The sequence below is a fragment of the Hylaeus anthracinus genome, unplaced genomic scaffold, assembly GCF_026225885.1.
Source record: "Hylaeus anthracinus isolate JK02 unplaced genomic scaffold, UHH_iyHylAnth1.0_haploid 12002, whole genome shotgun sequence".
Classification (NCBI taxonomy): Eukaryota; Metazoa; Arthropoda; class Insecta; order Hymenoptera; family Colletidae; genus Hylaeus; species Hylaeus anthracinus.
The window spans coordinates 6,196,317-6,213,530 of NW_026534349.1; the positions used below are offsets into that span (position 1 = coordinate 6,196,317).

The following is a 17,214-nucleotide window of genomic DNA, read 5'->3' on the forward strand; positions in this document are numbered from 1 at the left end:
AATCGACCGAAGAGAAGTGATTATTTTAGTACAGAAGAAACAATTTAGGAGAACGTTGCATCTGTTCCTCCTGATCTCACTTTGATTACTTCAAGCAGAAGAAAATAAAAAGAAAATAAATCTTTCGATGGACAGAACTTTGCTTAGATGTGTATTAGAAAATTGATCTCTGGATGAGACCTGGAGGGTGAAGGAGTGGCCGAGGACCGTGAAGGGGTTGAAACGACGAAAAGACATCATCTCTCGACCAGCGAGCGGTGGAGCCTGGGGGTTTGGAACGGAGGAAGTCCAGCGATGGGAGTGCGCTTACCCCGCGACTGCGGCATATCCTGCGACCGGTTGTGCCGCAGCTGCAGCTGCGCCGTATGCGCGCGCAGCCACTGCCGTGTAGGTCGCTGCAGCTGCGTAGGTGGCCTGCTGCGCCGTCGAGAGGGGCGTCTTCAGCAACGGTGACGCTGCAGCTGCTGCTGCCGCGGCCTGAAACAAGAACCATGACCCGCCATGCAAGGCTCAAGCAAGCTCCAAGACAGACCAGAAGAGGGTGGTCTAGCGGAGAGACGGCACTAACGCGTTCCCTTCCGACATGAGAAGGTCCTTGCAACCACGCGGATTCCATCAAACTCGAAGATCTCACGTTCTCTATCCACCATGCATAGTCTAATCAAAAATCTAATTTAATTAGCCGTATATCTTTCGTAATACTTATTCGTAATGGAAGTCTTTCCTCAGGATCAGTTATTCTCGTTGAAAGAAATCGAAATGACCTTTACCATTTTGCAATCGGAAGCTCTGTTATCGAGGTACGAAGATTCGAAAATGACTCGTGAGTTGTTTGGCACGCGCCGTCTTAATCCCCGAGCAGCTGATCGCGCTGCAACTCACCCGCAAGAAACATCGCTTATATCTCAGTGACGGATCCACGGATCGCAAAATGCGAAAGGACTTTTCGATCTCTTTTTGTACGAGGATCTCTAAAAATTTCAGAGTTCAAAGATTGTTTTCAATACTTGTATCTTTAAGAGGTACAGAATGTCCGACTACTTCCACGATCTCTCTCCTCGCACGAAACTATCGGAACGTTTCGATCCTCGACGAATCGCGACAAACCTGTCCAGTAAATTTTTGATGACAGTCGCAAGGACCTTTTCGAGCATATTCTCGCGGCGCATCGGCGATACGTCGCGCGCGCACGTGTTCGTTTATTCATTCGTTCGATGTCCCGCGGTAAATCGACGACGTTTGAAGCGCGACGTTTCGACGATGCGCAGCGACGCAAGTAGTAAAATATTTCGAGCACTTCGCTAAATGTGCTTCACGAAGCTACTGCTTTCTGTCGGTCAAAGCTTCAGGAGGTGTATGCTTTATGTACAGGGATATGGCGCGAATATGATCGTACTGTTTGCTCCTCGAAATCGATTTTCGCCATGTGACGCAACGATGGCGTTTTTACGTAAATATAGCAATGTTGGTGCAGGTATGTATAAAGGGCAAATCAAATGCGCATCGCGACCTCGGCAAGTAGAGCGACACGTATAAAAAAATTGCACGCTAGATTATGCAGCCGTTGTGCGGAAAATATTGTACAAAAATTTTAATGCCAAACCGGACATTTACGGTATTTAATATCGAATATAAAAAATCACCTGATCGGTAAAAATATTTAATTGAAAGCTCGAGCGATCATCGAGGGTAATGCGAAACTCGGATGAATAAATCTCAGCTGAAATCTAGATGCTCGAAAGAGGTAACTGAATATTGTAGTATCTCCTTTGGTACGCCACTTTTCTTGCAGAGGCGCGATGTATCTTCGGTTAACAGTCGAATGCAATTTTTGAAATGATTTCCAGCTGGAGGGATCCCGCCGTGCACAATGGACGACGAGAAAGCTACGGTGCAAGGTTTACCCAACGAAACGGATCACGGGGGGGGAGTAAGAATTGCGAAAAAATGCGCGCATAAGGAAATGCAGCGTGTCAGTTTTGCATGTCGAGGTGAGCGCCGCTGTACGCGTTGCGATGTATCCGCGAGGTTCGACATCCGTTGTCGAGGAAACGCGAGATCTACGTGCATGCGTCTAGAGTGCAGAATGTACTCTTGGAGTCGAGGAAATGTATCTTCTAAAAACGTGTCTCTCTATCCATGAAACTTATCTGTCGAATCGCTATGAAAGCTATGTCGAATTTCTATATTTTAAATTCTAAGCGCAGGGTTCTACTCGTGGCATGTACAACAAATCGTACAGAATTCATCTTCGATGATACGCGACTTCGAGTCTTAGCTCGAGTGCTTCCAATCAATGCAAGCGTGATTATTTAACTATAGTTCAGGTGTTCTTCGTTAGAGCGCTTCGTTTTAATCTCCTCGGTATCAATTACGATTTCACGTTAACGGTCTGAAACATGGTTAAACGACGTGGATAATGTAACTGCAAATTGCACCTGCAAATGGGAAAATTTTCACCTCGTTCTCGTCACTAAATCATTTTAATAATAATAATACACGCGTTGGAGCACGTCATAATTCCGGACGCGAATGCAACCCCGTTTCCAACTGAGGAAACCGCGAAAGTTCACCGACAACGCGCCACTCGTATCCAAACCTCCCGTTCGATTCGAAAAGCTGATCCGCTTCGAAAGTTCAATCGTCCACGGCTGAGAAAATTCCAGAGTATGATATTTTCACGTAGAGCAAAATTTGCAAAGCACTCGACCTTTGCTTTACCGAGTCCTCGCGCGAGTGCCAATTAATCAACGACGAGTGATCCGTACTCTTATTCAGCGGCCGCGTGTGCGTAATTTCCTCGCGAATCGGATTTCAACTTTTCAAAATGCAGATCGAAAGCACGTGTACCGCGTTGTGTAGCCAAATAGGGTTTGGAATGATTGGTTGTTTGCGTAAACATAGGAGAGCTGCGTTACTGATTTAATATCGATTTGGGAATGTAGTTTAGTTAGAGTACTTTGATGTGTATCTATATGTTGTATGTTCTCGTTTATTACTCGTAGAATTGTCTATTACGACGATTAAATATTGTGTTCTTTTTTCGCTTATATAAATATGAACGTCACGAAAAGATGTCTCACGAGAGAGTATAATTTCAGACAAATGGAATTTTAGAAGAAACGAAATTCGAAACTATTTATCTAAAGAGATACATTTGTATCCTTTGCCATACGTACTGTCAGTCGAGAAACTATATCCAACTATATAATTCTATTCAATATCAACTTCACTTATCACTTTTGAAAACTATAAATATTCTTACACCTTCGAATCGTATTTCGCTATTGTTATAGACAATTATATACCGAGTGGAACTCGAATTTTAAACGACAAGATCCGCGTATACCTCGTCTTCGTATTTTCATATTGTAATACAAAGTAAAATATTTTCGAACAGCATCGCGAGGGCTTCTAGGACAGGCTGTAATTCTATTTTCATAGCGATGCATCGCGCGTCCCGGGTGTCTCGAGATTTCCATGGCATTACCATTCGACCGATCGAAGCAGCGCTCGCTGTGTCCCCGTCCCGCGAAGAGCACTTAAGCGCACCGAAATTAAATCCTGCTCTTACTTTCGTCCCGTTTTATGAAACTTCGCGTCCCGCGCCTGTAATCCAGAAATTACATTACTCTCGGATCCCTCCCCTCTGGCAGAAAGCCTTTCGAATTTCAGCCGCTCCCTCGACGAAATCTTGCCACCCCAAGTACAGCAAAAGTTGTTCGCTAATCGAAGGGCGGAAAATACTTTGGACGCTGACGAAAGATACATTAACGGTGATAGTTTTGAAAACACGGAATTATTAAAATCGTTGAAAAAGTAACTCTTGAGACATTGACTGTCAGACTAATAATCGTGAAAACTTCTACGAGGCTAAATTCTTTTTCTATTAAATTAGAAATGACGTAACTCAACATTCGTGGCAGTACTTATTATTACGACCTTTTACAGAATTTACCCCCGTCCCATCCAGATTTAGTTTTATGCACACCTTACATTCAGGATTGATTCGTTTAATTCCTCGGTGGTGGTAAACGTGCATAAACGAGGATCATAAAAGTTACCACTGTTCCCCAGTTTTTCCTATAATACGCAAAATTGGACTTCGTTTTAATTCGCTTTTCTTTTCAACGACGATAGCCGGACGTTATTTGGAAGATAATGAAAATTTCATGGAAAAATGTATCGCCATCGATCACAGTTGCCGACACGTATGCTCAGCATGGGGGATTTAATAATAATTTAATACTCCGCGACGGGCTCGTATCACGGCTCCGATGCGCCGAGGCATTGATGATGCATGCTTTCCACGCCCCGGCATTCAAATTTTCTTTCCATCGTTAATAATTCTGCGTTTCGTAAACGACCGAATGTATTCATCATCGCGTTAACATTTCGTACGGGCCGAATTACATTATTCACGAGCAGTGGAAGTGTGCTCTCCATCAGTTTAAATACTTTATCGCGGGGTTCGTTTTATCTTCGAAATAAAAACAGCTTATAATTATTCATGAAATTTATCGATACCGAGGGGTTTTGGGTCTCTTATAACTTTTGCTCTATTTGAAAACATATAAAAATAGGAGAAGCTCCTTTCGTTTTCATATGTTTCTACATGGAACTCGAATTATAATACTTCAGAACACGAGACGTTCGAACGTAATACATTTAGGTGCACGATGCATAAATAAACCATGCTTCTTTGGCTATTAACCCTCCGACTGCGAGACGATTGTTGATGGAAACTCTGAAAGGGAGTCGTCACTAGAACAGTCGAATTTAAAAAAAAAATATATTCTGCGATAGAGAATGGCAAGACAACGGATAGAAAGATTAGAAACTTAGAAGTTCATTTTCCTGAATGGGTGACACTCAAACTTTCGAATTTCAGGTTTCCGAGAAGATTCGAGTATCTGGATATTCCCTGCGATTGTAATTAATTCCACCTGAAGGTGGTGGAGTGGACTCGAGGGTTCCTTTGTAATTCTAATTCTTCAAGGCACCGAGGCGTTTTCTGGCAGTCAAAAGTTCAATGAATACATTAAGACACGGTTCATCTTCGAGGTCCCACGAGGAGGAAACGCCCTTCCCCGGGAACAAGTGCGCGTTTCCCAAAGAGAAGTGATTAATGATTCTTTCGCAGGGGGACGTAGTTTCCCCTGGAAGTATTAAGTGAACTGCTCATAAATAATGGACCTCTGCGCAACGGCCGCGATAAAATATTAGGGTGCGCCCGAAATCGAGACAATGGATGTCTCAAGGAACACTATGAAGCGTAACTACCACGCAGAAGGACCGAGAGAGAACTCTAATTACTCGAGCCAATTATTTCTCTACTCCAATTTGCTATTAATAGAATTTCCTATGGAAGTGTACGATTCGAGATTCGCGTTTAAAAAGTTAGCTAACGTGCTCAATATTCAGGGTTCATCTTCCAGGTAGCTCGAGGATATCAGGGCTTGTCGAACAAGCCTCACGAATCAGCCGTGGTTAGAGATTTTTTAAAGAGGAAACTAGTGGAGATACTAAGTTCAAACTTTGTACGCGTGTTTGCGTATAATTTCTCAAAGTGCCCAAATTGTTTCCGGAACGGATCAATGATTTTCTTGCGTGTACATCGAATCTTACATCATCGTTATTTACTCATTCTTGGACCTATAGAAACTAAGCAATATTGATATTTTTTTGATGGAAAAATTTATGAAACACACCGCTTTTGCAACGAATACATATATTTATGTATCTCTTCCTGTTTCACAGAAATTTGTTCGAGAACCCCAAGACTCGAGACTCCAAGGAAACGCGTAAAGAAGGCTACCCCATCTCTTTTTTAATTTTCGAGCTAGTCAGAAGACACAAGGAGGGAGCGAGGTTAGTATTCATCCACTTTCCTCTGGCGCGAAACTCTCAATAATAATTCTCGACACCGGTCGAAAGTAACGAGGATTCAAGACGAAAACACGCCGCTTCGACGGCGCCAGAAAGTTTCCCAGCGTCCCAGGACGGTTGTTGTTCGACGGGAGCGGAAGAGGGCGGGAAAAGGGACCTCGTCGATTCCGAAGCTCTTGGAAAGCGGAAAAACACACGGTGTGGGTATTCGGGACACGGTTGATCCCCGAAAATCGCGGATGCGTGGCTGTGCCGCGATTTCAGCTGAATATTCCGGGATATGTGGGTCGAGTGGCCTCTCGCGCCCAGCTGTGTTTGGATACGCGCGGAAATTATTTAACCTTCCTCGAAATATAGGCACTCGCGATCGCGCGAAACTTATTGCCCTCGGTGTTTTTGGTTTGAACGACTCGCGGTCTTGGGGAGATGGATTTTCCGATTGGACGGGTAAGTTATTCTTTCAGTAATTATTAGAGTTTCTTCAAGTTTGATTCAAAGTATTAAATATTGAAGGTTGCATTAAGAAAGACGATAGTACTGTTCGATATCAAATACGATATTCCTGAAAATAGTAACCCTACCATTCCTCTTATACCATTCCTCGTACAGAGTAACAATAACAAAAACCACTACGACGTAACGAACATCCAAAGTGGTCCAGTTTAGGCAAACTCTCCCCTATGCTCTCATTAACCCAAGCCCAAATTTATACATTAAACAAATTGAATCTAGTACCCGAGCTCACACAGAGCAACAAAACTAAAAATACTTTCCACATACCACTCAGAAATATCGCAGGTAATTAACCTCCCAGAGGTGCTTCAATTCAGACAAACCCTTCTCCCTACGTTCACGAGACTAAAATAAAACCTAACCACCAGACTGCCTTCCTTCCTCGCGATTCGTTTCAAATCCACCCCCGTCTAACGTTCACGCTCCAAAACGGCCGTCCGGTAAGGGAAGTGTTCCCATCCCCTTCAGAAGATGAGAGAATCGACCGCGGCGAAACGTGCCCCAAATACGAACCGCGATTCAAAAGAAGATTCCTCCACCGAAAATGGCCCGCTACGGGTAAAGACACCGTTAACGAGCAGCGTCGAAGAAGCCCCGCGGAATACCAGGCGGAATGAAGCTGTCGGACCGCCGCGAAATGACGCGACGTTGATTTATGAAGTTTCTCGCGGGGTCCCGGGTTCGCGAAGGGGGACTGCGCCCTGGGAGCTCGTAAATCCTCCCACGAGCAGGAAGATCCGCGACGGTGGATCCCCGGTTTCGCGGCCGAGCAGAACCGACGACGACGTCGTTCCGTGCGGAAGGGAATCGGTGTAGGTCGTGCCGGCGCGCGGAAATTAACCGCGAAAATTCCGTGCCCGCGATTCGACGCACGTGCGACCCCAGGAAATTTACGGGAGGGGGGCTGCAGGGAAGATTTTCGACGTCAGGGATCGCCCTACGTCGTTTATGCTCCGTTTACGCTTGATCCCCATGTGTGCCGAACGGGGTGGAACGATTTCGGTCCGTGGCGCAGAACGAGGGAGTGGAAGACACGGAGTTGTACCTATTTCGCTGGAATTCTATTCGAATTTTGTAGACAGTAATCGTTGTATTTTGTTCGTTTCTGGTTACTCGCATGCCACGAGAATTAATTTAAGTTGAGATTGTAACGGGTGTTAAAATAATAATTTTAGTTGATCCTCTTCCATCTCCCACGGTGAAATTCAACGAAGGGAGTTGTATCTATTTTGCTGGAATTTTATTCGAACTTTTTAGACAGTAATTGTTAGATTTTTCGGTTGTTTCTGGTTACTCCTATGCCGCGAGAATTAATTTAAGTTGAGATTGTAACGGGTGCTAGAATAATAATTTTACTCGACCCCCTTCCATCTCCCACAGTGAAATTCGACTTTCGTTGTTAGGCACTTGTTATTTACAAGCTCTACGTTCGTCGTAGAGTAAATTCATTAGAGCCTCTAATCAAGATACATGCCTCCTACGCACACGCAACAACTTAATAAACGGTTCTACATGGGGGGAGGGGGAGATAAAATTCTCGCGAAATCGCGAAGCAATCGTCTAGAAGTCGCCGCGATCGTTAGGACCGCGTATGTACATGACGCCGCGATATCATCGCAACTAGAGTGAAAAGTATCTAACAAAGTCACACGGAGCTTCCAGGGTTGCGCTTGTCGATCAAGCCGCTGGCAGAACTAATTCCGTGGGGCGAATCTCTGGGAAGGGAGACGAACTTGGAGCAACTCTAAACTAGCTAAAGAACTCTTTCTAAGATACTCGCCGGGCCCGCGGAGTGCTCACCAATTTCAACTTTCGCTTCTTCCGGGGAACTCGAACCTTGACGGAGAAAATGAAACAGCCGGAAACAACGGGATCCTCGCGAATAATCTTTATCTTGCTCGAGAACTGTAGAGGGACTTTTCCGAATTGTTTACTCTTTGCTTGTCGATGTCTCGTAGTTCGTCAGGATTAAAAGAAGTACCTAAATTAGAGATTTCATTTCGTTTCGTCGTGTTCGTTCCGTCTAAAATTCGTTTACATTAGCGCTTTATTTACTGGGGCTACGTTGAAACAGTTTACGATTTAGAAAACGACTTTCTATGTTAGAATTTGTATACAGTCAGTGGTAAGTTTTTCGAACAAGAATCCACAGTGGGGATATATATTTACTTGTTAAAATAAATGATTCTCCTTCGTACAAGCACGGGATCGATTCTCTCGATATTTCAAAGACAACCACATGTGAGATCTACAGACCGTTCGTTATACCACACTATCAAGTCTCTACGGAAGTACCCAAGAAAGGAAATACACTACGACAACGCTAAAGAGAAAATCAAATGCTACAAACTACATGCATTACACTGTTAGAAGAAGAAAAAAAAAAAAAACACTTTTGGAGGAAGCGCAGAACAGAAGTGAAAAGCAAGGGGGGAGTGGCTGATACGAGCCTGAATGGACGAAATTCTCTAACATCGAACCGAATAGCAATCTTTTCGTTCGATAGAAATGAAAAAATGTTCAGAAGTGGAGAAAACAGGGGCTGAGAATGGCCGACGATCGGTGAGCACTCCTGAACCGACGTTCAAAACGAAAAACCAAGGTGAACGAAGACAGAGGAGAAGAAAAGACGGCTGAGAGGGTGAAAAAAAAAAAACAGACAAACAACGGGTGAAGAAAATTCACGGGCGGACCCTTAAAATTCCTACCTCCAGGGCGGGCGCTTTAGCCTGAAACACAAACGGCAAACCTGAAAAGAAATTCGGCCAAAATCGGGCCGAGGATCGGTGTTTCGCGTCGCGTGGTATCGTTTAAAAACGACCACGTTCGTGTGTATTTTAAATAAGTTTCTATGCAAAAATGATACGGTAATTATTCACAGACAAGTTCAGGGTGGATATACGCAAGGGTGGAAATCGAAGGACGACAACTTCGCGTTGTCGAATGAGTCATTTTTTTTTAAATTTTAATTCTCTGTTTCCAAGGTACTTCCAGACCTCGATATTACAATTGATTCAAGGAATTAACATATATGAAGAATTCTCTAAATTAGTGTACAGAGTAATCATCCCTCGGTCATCTTGTAAATTAATTCAGTAGATTCAATAGCAACTGAGTAATTGCGAACGTAAAACAAACAGCTCGAGCGAAATTACCATCCCTTAATTTCCACACTCGTATGCACCCAAACATATCTACGAATAGTTACTCTATTATTTTTCAATCAAAAGCCACTAACCAATGGTAAGGTCGTGTAAAAAACATTTGTTAGTATTTCTGCTACTGTAATTTTAATATGCCTCCATTGCTTCGTCGCGCTGATCATTTATCCTGAATATCGTTAATTTCGTACGATCACGTGTGTGTCCGCGCGGTAAAATCGATTTCGCGTGCGTGAGTCTCGAAGGAGAACGTTGTAGTATGAAAAGAGGCGGAGAAAGATGAAGGAGCGCGAGAAATCAGGCGACAAAATGCAACGACATGCTGCGAGATCTTGTGACGCGACAGGTTGCAACGTCTGGGACTCGAGGGACGTTTTATAAAATCCTGATTCTGACGGGTTTCCAGCTTTGGATATGACGGAGAACAGAGGACGCGGGAAGCCATTTTTCCTCCTGGAAATTTAGGAAAAATTGTGCCAACTTTCCGAGGCGTGGCGTCACCCAAGTGAATTTCTGACGGAGGAAACGTGACTCCCGTGGAATTTTTGCATAAAGCTTTCCCGTGCTCGTAAAATCATTAAGTTATAAAACGTTCCTCGCGAAACCGGTGCACCGGGGTTTTTGGAGAAATCGATCTGGAGTAGCGCGCAGGAATTACTCGAACACGTTCGAACCAATTTGCGTCACCGTCGGACTCTTTTGTCGATTTATTAAATTGTTAAACACCGCGAATGAAATTCAGCAGCTTTATTCTCTGTTATTTATATTTATTCTCATAAATTATGTCCAGCCGAAATTTTAGAGGTTTAATATTTCAATTAGCTATGTAGCGACTGTAGTCGAATGAATCGATGCATTTATCTCGACATTTCTATTTGCAATGAAAAATCACCGACGAATCAACCAAGACCACTAAATTGCAATTTGTACAGTCGTTTGAGAACAATCGACGGGTTCGAGCGACCAATTATCGGTTATCTTCTAATTACCTACGCGAAGAAACGTTCTAAAGCGCAGTGGCTCTATCAAATTTGCGCCATTTCTCGAAAGGATTTTAATTAAAAGGCTCGAACGCGTCGAATGGGGCGCCGAGAGATCCGAGAAAGAAGACACCGCGTGCGCGAGTTCTTCGCGAGAATTTTCATGAAAACGAAAATAGAAAAAAGGCCGAGAAATTCGTTGGAATCCACCGTCAAATTTCTCGCGTATTTTATTCCCGCAATGGCGAACTAGATTTTTCGCGATGGCGCACAGAGTAAGCTAGAATTTATTTTTAGCCCGACAAAAAAGAGATAATTGACCGACTTTGAACGGGAACGCAGAAAAATATTCTGTTCTTGTATGACGCGCGATTGTCGTCATTATTTTCAAGCTGTTCCAGTGACAAATTAAAAATGTCGTAGGTTTATAATTCGGAATTAAATGTCTCGTAGGATGTAATATTTTTAAAACACATATTTATATATTCGAAACGAAGCTGGATTGCTTTGATTACGAGAATTCTTTAGCGATCAAATATTAAGCATCTTCAATTTCAATTTTGTTACGGACGACTTTCGATCGGAAATAATAAAACGATAACCATGATCGCTTGTTCATTTCCCAGTGCGACAGTTCAAAAGAATGTTCAAACCAATTACGCGTCGTAGAGAGCCGTTAAAGAAATTACTTATCGACTATATTCCTGCGGTTCTAATTGAAACCTGTCAATTAATTTCTTTCGCGTTGAAAATGAATTCTAGACCGTTGTGCAGCGCCGTGTCGCGTCGTTTCGAACGCCGGAACACGCGAAACGAATACGGCGCGCTCGAAATTAATTTTCATCCCGTTGTGAAACGGCCTGTCGCGGAAAAGCTCGAAAATGATAGCGTTGTCGTTGCCGGTGTCGCGTGTTCACGTTTTTTTCCAACAATTTTTCCGCGCGTGTCGACGCCCTCTCGTCGTTTCTTTCAGAGATGGGCAAAATTTTAATCGAATAACAGACGGCGAGTAAAAACAACGGCGCGGGTGATACATTCGATTGGACGGTTGTTCGAATGCGTTCTCGTTTCTTCGACAGAAGGTACAATTTGGAATACAACAGTGGTACGATTTCAGAAAAATTTCGTCATTGGACACGAATTTCAATCGTTTCATTCACCTTCGACCTCAAACTTTTATTAGTTACATCGATTCGGCGGTGAAATTTCTTTGGTAACGAAAAGAAATGTTTTTATGATTGCGAGAGCATTGGAACAATTTTAGAAAAATTTCATCGCTTAACCACCTTCCACGTTTCAATTCTATTAGTTAACTGAAAAAAAAAAGAAAAAGTAAACTTGTACTTATTCTCCTGCTCCAAATGCTCCAACTACCCCACGAAAGAAACATCCCCTTCTCCCACAAAGAAATCGTAAGTCGCTCGGTCTCGTCAAACAATTTTGTAATCTTTTTGTGATATCTTTCGAAGCAACCAATCGAAGCGCGTCTATCTTCTACTCCTTATTCGAGATTCGAAATTCTGTCCAATTCTGACAACTTCCCCATGTGCACAGTTTAGAAAATAGATGGAAAACGCGCATGGTCGATCGTGAAAGAGAAAAATGAGTGAGGCAGGCGAAGAACAGGGGGCTAGATGGGACGACAGATGAAAGAACGCGGATTACGAAATAGGAACGTAATTGTTATCGGTTTCTCTGCGATTTTGTGTGTGTGTGTGTGCAAGCTTGGCAGAACGTGTCAACTAACGTCAGCTGTTGCTTGAGGCCATTCCAGCTAAACGGGTCCGGAACAGTTGGAGACTTTAGTCAATATATATATACGTATATCTGTGCCTTCATTTCTCTCTGTTCTATTTTCCACTTGTTATCATATATATATATATTTTTTTTTCATTTTGTTTTATTATTCCTTTTGTTTTAAATACCGCGTGCTCTGTTCCCGTCGAGGACCAGAGGCGATCGACGATACGCCTCCGAAGCGCCGCGAATCAAATCGTTTATCGATCCTCGAGCTTTTCAGGGGTTAACAATGAGATTTTCGTTGCGTCGAGGACCGTTTCTGGATACGTCATTGTTACGCAAAGAAGCGGGAGCTTTTATTCCACGGTTAATTCACTTTTCAACTAACGGTCGGCGACAGGTAGAAATCAATCGAACAATAGGTATTTTAACAGTCTTTAACGAGCCAATTCAACGTTTCGACGTGCGAAATTCGTCGATTTGTTTTTCAAATACTACCGCGGTCTCGTGGCTGTTTCAGTTTGGCGATACCAACGATATATTCGTTAGTTTTAACGAGCAAATGATATTTTTTTTACTTTTCATCGAAATGTTCATTGTTACACTTGCGAAATTTTGAGAGGACACGAATCGTTCGAGACTAACGAACGTTAATTTCTTTTAATCGAATCAAAGCGATATTTTGAAATACTTCAATAATTGCAGCAGATAAGTGTAGCACTGGCGATTTCTTGTCACACAAAAGACTTCTCTTGAACGTTTGAATATTCAATCGGCTCCTCGAACGATTAAAATCTCCATTCTTTATGGAACGTCTCACTCAAAACTTGACAGAAGGTTGCATTTTCGAGTCGATCTATTAGTAAATTCGGAAACATTGCAATTGAAGATTCCCATTAGTTGCGATTAGTTTCTCGGCCCCTCCGCCCTGTCTAGTCAATTTTCGTCGTGATCGGGGTAAATCGATACTCGGCCGGCGATCGAGTGGGTTCGTTTACCAATTAATTCCCGATAATCCAACGGTAGCGTCTGAAAGGTGATCGATTAACCGCGCTGACGTTTCAATCAGGCCCGAGGCGTTGGTCGATTTAATTAAAAACTCATTCGTCGGCGTCGGAAACAGAGCACGAGGAACAATTTCCGGTGGAAAAGTCGGGGAAACGTCGTCTCACCTGCAGCCTGTAGTTGGGATCCTGCGTCGCTGCGTGCGCTGCTAGGAACGGGTCGTAATAAACACTGCAAAAGAAAAATCACAAATATAAATCGCATCGACCAATCCACCCGCAATTGCCTCGCGGAATTTTTCACTGAAATTACTTTCTACGCGGACAGTAAAGTCTCGAACAAGAACGTTTCTTCTGGAGACGCTGAATACGATAGTAATAATTTTGTTAAGAAAATCGTGAGCTCAAACACTCACGCAGAAATAGACAATCGTCGCTTTGTCGCGTAAGACGAAGAAGATCGAGGAAAGTATTTTAAGAGAGAAGGGAACGATTCGTTGGAGACTTGAATGCCCGCAACCGCGCGTGTCCATCGAGCTTCTTGTTTTGTAGTTGAAAAAGTACGCTTCTCGGGTTGCCGGAACAAGCTTTATATATTTATTCAATTTTAGTTACTGGATTTCTTAGGACTGGATTCCTGCTCGAACATACAACAATTTCTCAACGACGATGTCGACAGTGTATAAATATATGAAACTTATCCAAAGACTAGAACGATTTCTAGTAATCCGAGGAGCACGTGAAAGCGAGCAATTGTTCCCGTGACTGTATTTCCTGAATCGTTTGGCTGGGACTGAAAGCTCGATGGACGAGATCGAATCGAAATTCCATCGCACGAAAGAGTCGCCAACGCGCAATAAGCGAGGAGTGCTCCTCGCCATATTTGCAATGGAATTCGATCCTTGTCATCGTTCGCCTTCCGTTCACGTCGACGTTTCGTCGATGCCTCGAGACTCGATTCGAGTTCCGACGACCAACAATACAGCTTGGAAGGATCAGGTTTAACTGTACCGTAGAAACAACTCCTCTCTGTCCCATTTTTTAACAGCTCATAGAAAATTCACCGAAGGATTACTTTACCATTTCCTGAGAAGCGAGAAGCGAGTTTGAAATTGAATAAAAACTCACGCAGAGTGGAACAAAAATTGTTGTTTACAACCGACATCGTCGCGATAATTTTTTCCCCTTGGGACGATGTTAATTTTTCAACGCCCTCGCGGTAGATCTCGATCGTGATCGATTCCACGAGGTTTGAATTTTCTCGTCCATCATGGTCGTTCTTCGTTAACTTTGCTCGTTATCTGGCGTTCCCAGTAAAGTCAACGAAAATACATAAATCACGGTCCTTCGTCCCCTCTCAAAAAAAAAATAAAAATAAAAATAAAAATAAAAAAAAAAGAAAAGAACACGTCGCTATGATTGGTGCCCAGATCCACGACACCGGGGTCAGGTATGAATGGAAAATGGCCGCGTCGCCTGTCACCGCGCCAGTGAATCACAGCGAACGTTACTTTCATAGCTAAGTAATCAAGTTTCGCGGTTGATCGACGACGAAACGATACACCGTCCATCGACCGATCGAACGCGTGAAATATCGTTTCGCTCGAAAATTCCTCTGACACTTTTGTCCTTTCTACGACTCGACGGAATCGTTTAATTAATGTCGAATCTTTTATAGACGCGTGAAACGCGATTCCAGTACGTAGGTACGTAGGTACCAAACTTGGTAATTTGGATAACTTCTAAAAGGATCTGTTTCTTGTATCATTTAAAATTTACACGGGCAACGTAAAATATTAATACTATTTTTATCTCGAATCTAACAATTACCGTAACCGAAAACCTTTTTTTTCGCACACTTTTTACCGAAAAGCTTCCATTTTCCAAGCTCGGATATATAGAAAATAACCGAGTAAGTGAAGCCTTTTAAATCGCGTCTACGTGGATCAGGGACCAATCGTTGCGAAGGACTCGCCAATTCGCGTCGATGTATGTACGCAGCGGTTAGGGAATTTCTCTGGAAAAGAATCATGCTTGTTCGCGCGGGCACAAAGGTTAGATAGGTGCATGCGGGTGCGGTGATTTCGACAGGCGTGCTAACGAGCGTGACACGTGCAACTGATCGCAGCGGGTAACTCGACGGGTGCTGGGTTTCGATGACACTCGATGATCCTCGGGAGCTTGGCGACAAATTGGCCGAATTTTTGCCGCCTGTCGATCGACTTTTACCCAAAATTTCCTCGAACCGGGAACGTACGCACCGTTTTTAGGGGTCAAAACAGCGGTGCCATAGCCGACAGTCGTTTCCCCAGCGATACCAACGTCGAAATTGGCCTGGACAATTTAATTTTTACGTTCGAGTATCACGTCGATTGCCACGTATGGGTGCTTTTCATCGAAGTAGATATTTAGCTCTTTTAGAAATTAATCGTATTAAACTAGGGTTGGTTATGTATCAAAGGTTACGGCTGAATAATAAGAGACAATTTGACCCAGCACGAATGATCTTCACTTTTTTCACGTATGTTCCTGTAAGTCTTACTCGTGATTTTGTTAAAGGCAATTAGAAACATTTACTGGGACATTACAGTCAATCCCATGAATAATCGAACCCTCTATATACATTGAAGAAGTTTGACTAAGGTAAATAATAGTTTCGATATACCAAATGAATTTTCCATGAATATTATACATGTATAAATTTATATATACGTCAATATATTTATACAAACATATATTTCGAACGATCAAACCTAACGTTTAATTTAAACAAATTTCTTCGACTGCTTGAAAATCAAGCATCAAAGCAAATCAATTTAAACGAAACTGATGAAGTTGTAATAATAAATACCACGATAAATGTTTGATTATACGTAGTCTCCGATAGTGTAAATAATATTCAATCTCAGTAGAAATTTTCAAGAATATTTGTCCGGCAGTCAACGTGGTACTCTTTCATTTCGCCCTCAGGGGCTGTAGCTACGTTTTATCTACGGTACGGGTTTAGCAATCCCGAGGTATCCGAGCTATAAAGGAGGTCGTGATAAACAACAGAGTAACGAAGATACTCATGCAAGTAAATGCAAAATATCGTGAAGCACAAATTAAGTGAACGTAAAGAGCAAACATACGTAAGACGAATTGCGTGGCCAAGTTATACGACTTTGCACCCTATGTATTTCAAACCGAAAAGCGTACAGTGGCAGAAAAACTGGGAGACTCTGTCAGCAGCCCGAGATCTCATCGACACGAAAACTCTGTAGTTCACAGCGTTCGAGTTACCCTCAGGATCGGAGTCAAATGGACTCGGTCCACCTAGTCTCGTGATTACTTACGCAGGTGCGAAGGGATGCAGGGCCGTAGCCGCGGCCGCAGCTGCGAGTGGCCCTGGGTTTCTGGCTAGGGCCAAGGCTGCCGCGGTTGTAGGAAAAGCAGCCCTCGCGGCGCTAACTCTTCCTCGTTGGATGGCGACTCCTCTCAATGCCGCGGCTGAAACAACGCACACAAACATGCCGATGCAGGCTTACCTTTGCGTAGAAATTCTCCAGCCGGTGCCGTTTCGCTGCTCCTGGGCGCGGCGTTCTCTAACACGGGAATAATAAACGGCGACGAGACGAAAACAGGACTCTCGCGAAATAAAATCTGTAGGCCAGCTTCGAGTCGAATGCTTGCAACGGAGGGATGATTTTTCGGGTAGCGGTACTTCGAGGAACCGGACGAAGATGTCCAGTTCGATAGTTGTAGGGTAATGGCATCGGAAAGTGACAGACCAGGGGTGACGAAGAATAATTGTCAGCCAGAAGGAGTAGAGGAGGTGTCGGCCACGTGGCTCCTTGTGAAAATTCAGGTGAAAAAGTCCACCAGTCATGGATGACGAAGAATAATTGTCAACCAGAAGGAGTAGAGGAGGTGTCGGCCACGTGGCTC

General features: G+C 43.4%; 1 protein-coding gene across 1 annotated transcript in view; it reads right to left on the reverse strand.

Annotated features, from left to right (window-relative positions):
• Nucleotides 1–17,214, reverse strand: part of LOC128892463 (RNA binding protein fox-1 homolog 2-like) — a 78,188-nt gene that overhangs the window by 9,540 nt on the left and 51,434 nt on the right. The window contains exons 5-8 of the mRNA XM_054152904.1: nucleotides 16,623–16,776; nucleotides 13,456–13,519; nucleotides 12,291–12,317; nucleotides 311–477 (exon numbers count right to left, since the gene is read on the reverse strand). Of these exons, the coding sequence (XP_054008879.1) occupies nucleotides 311–477; nucleotides 12,291–12,317; nucleotides 13,456–13,519; nucleotides 16,623–16,776 (412 nt within the window). The remainder of the gene's footprint in view (nucleotides 1–310; nucleotides 478–12,290; nucleotides 12,318–13,455; nucleotides 13,520–16,622; nucleotides 16,777–17,214) is intronic.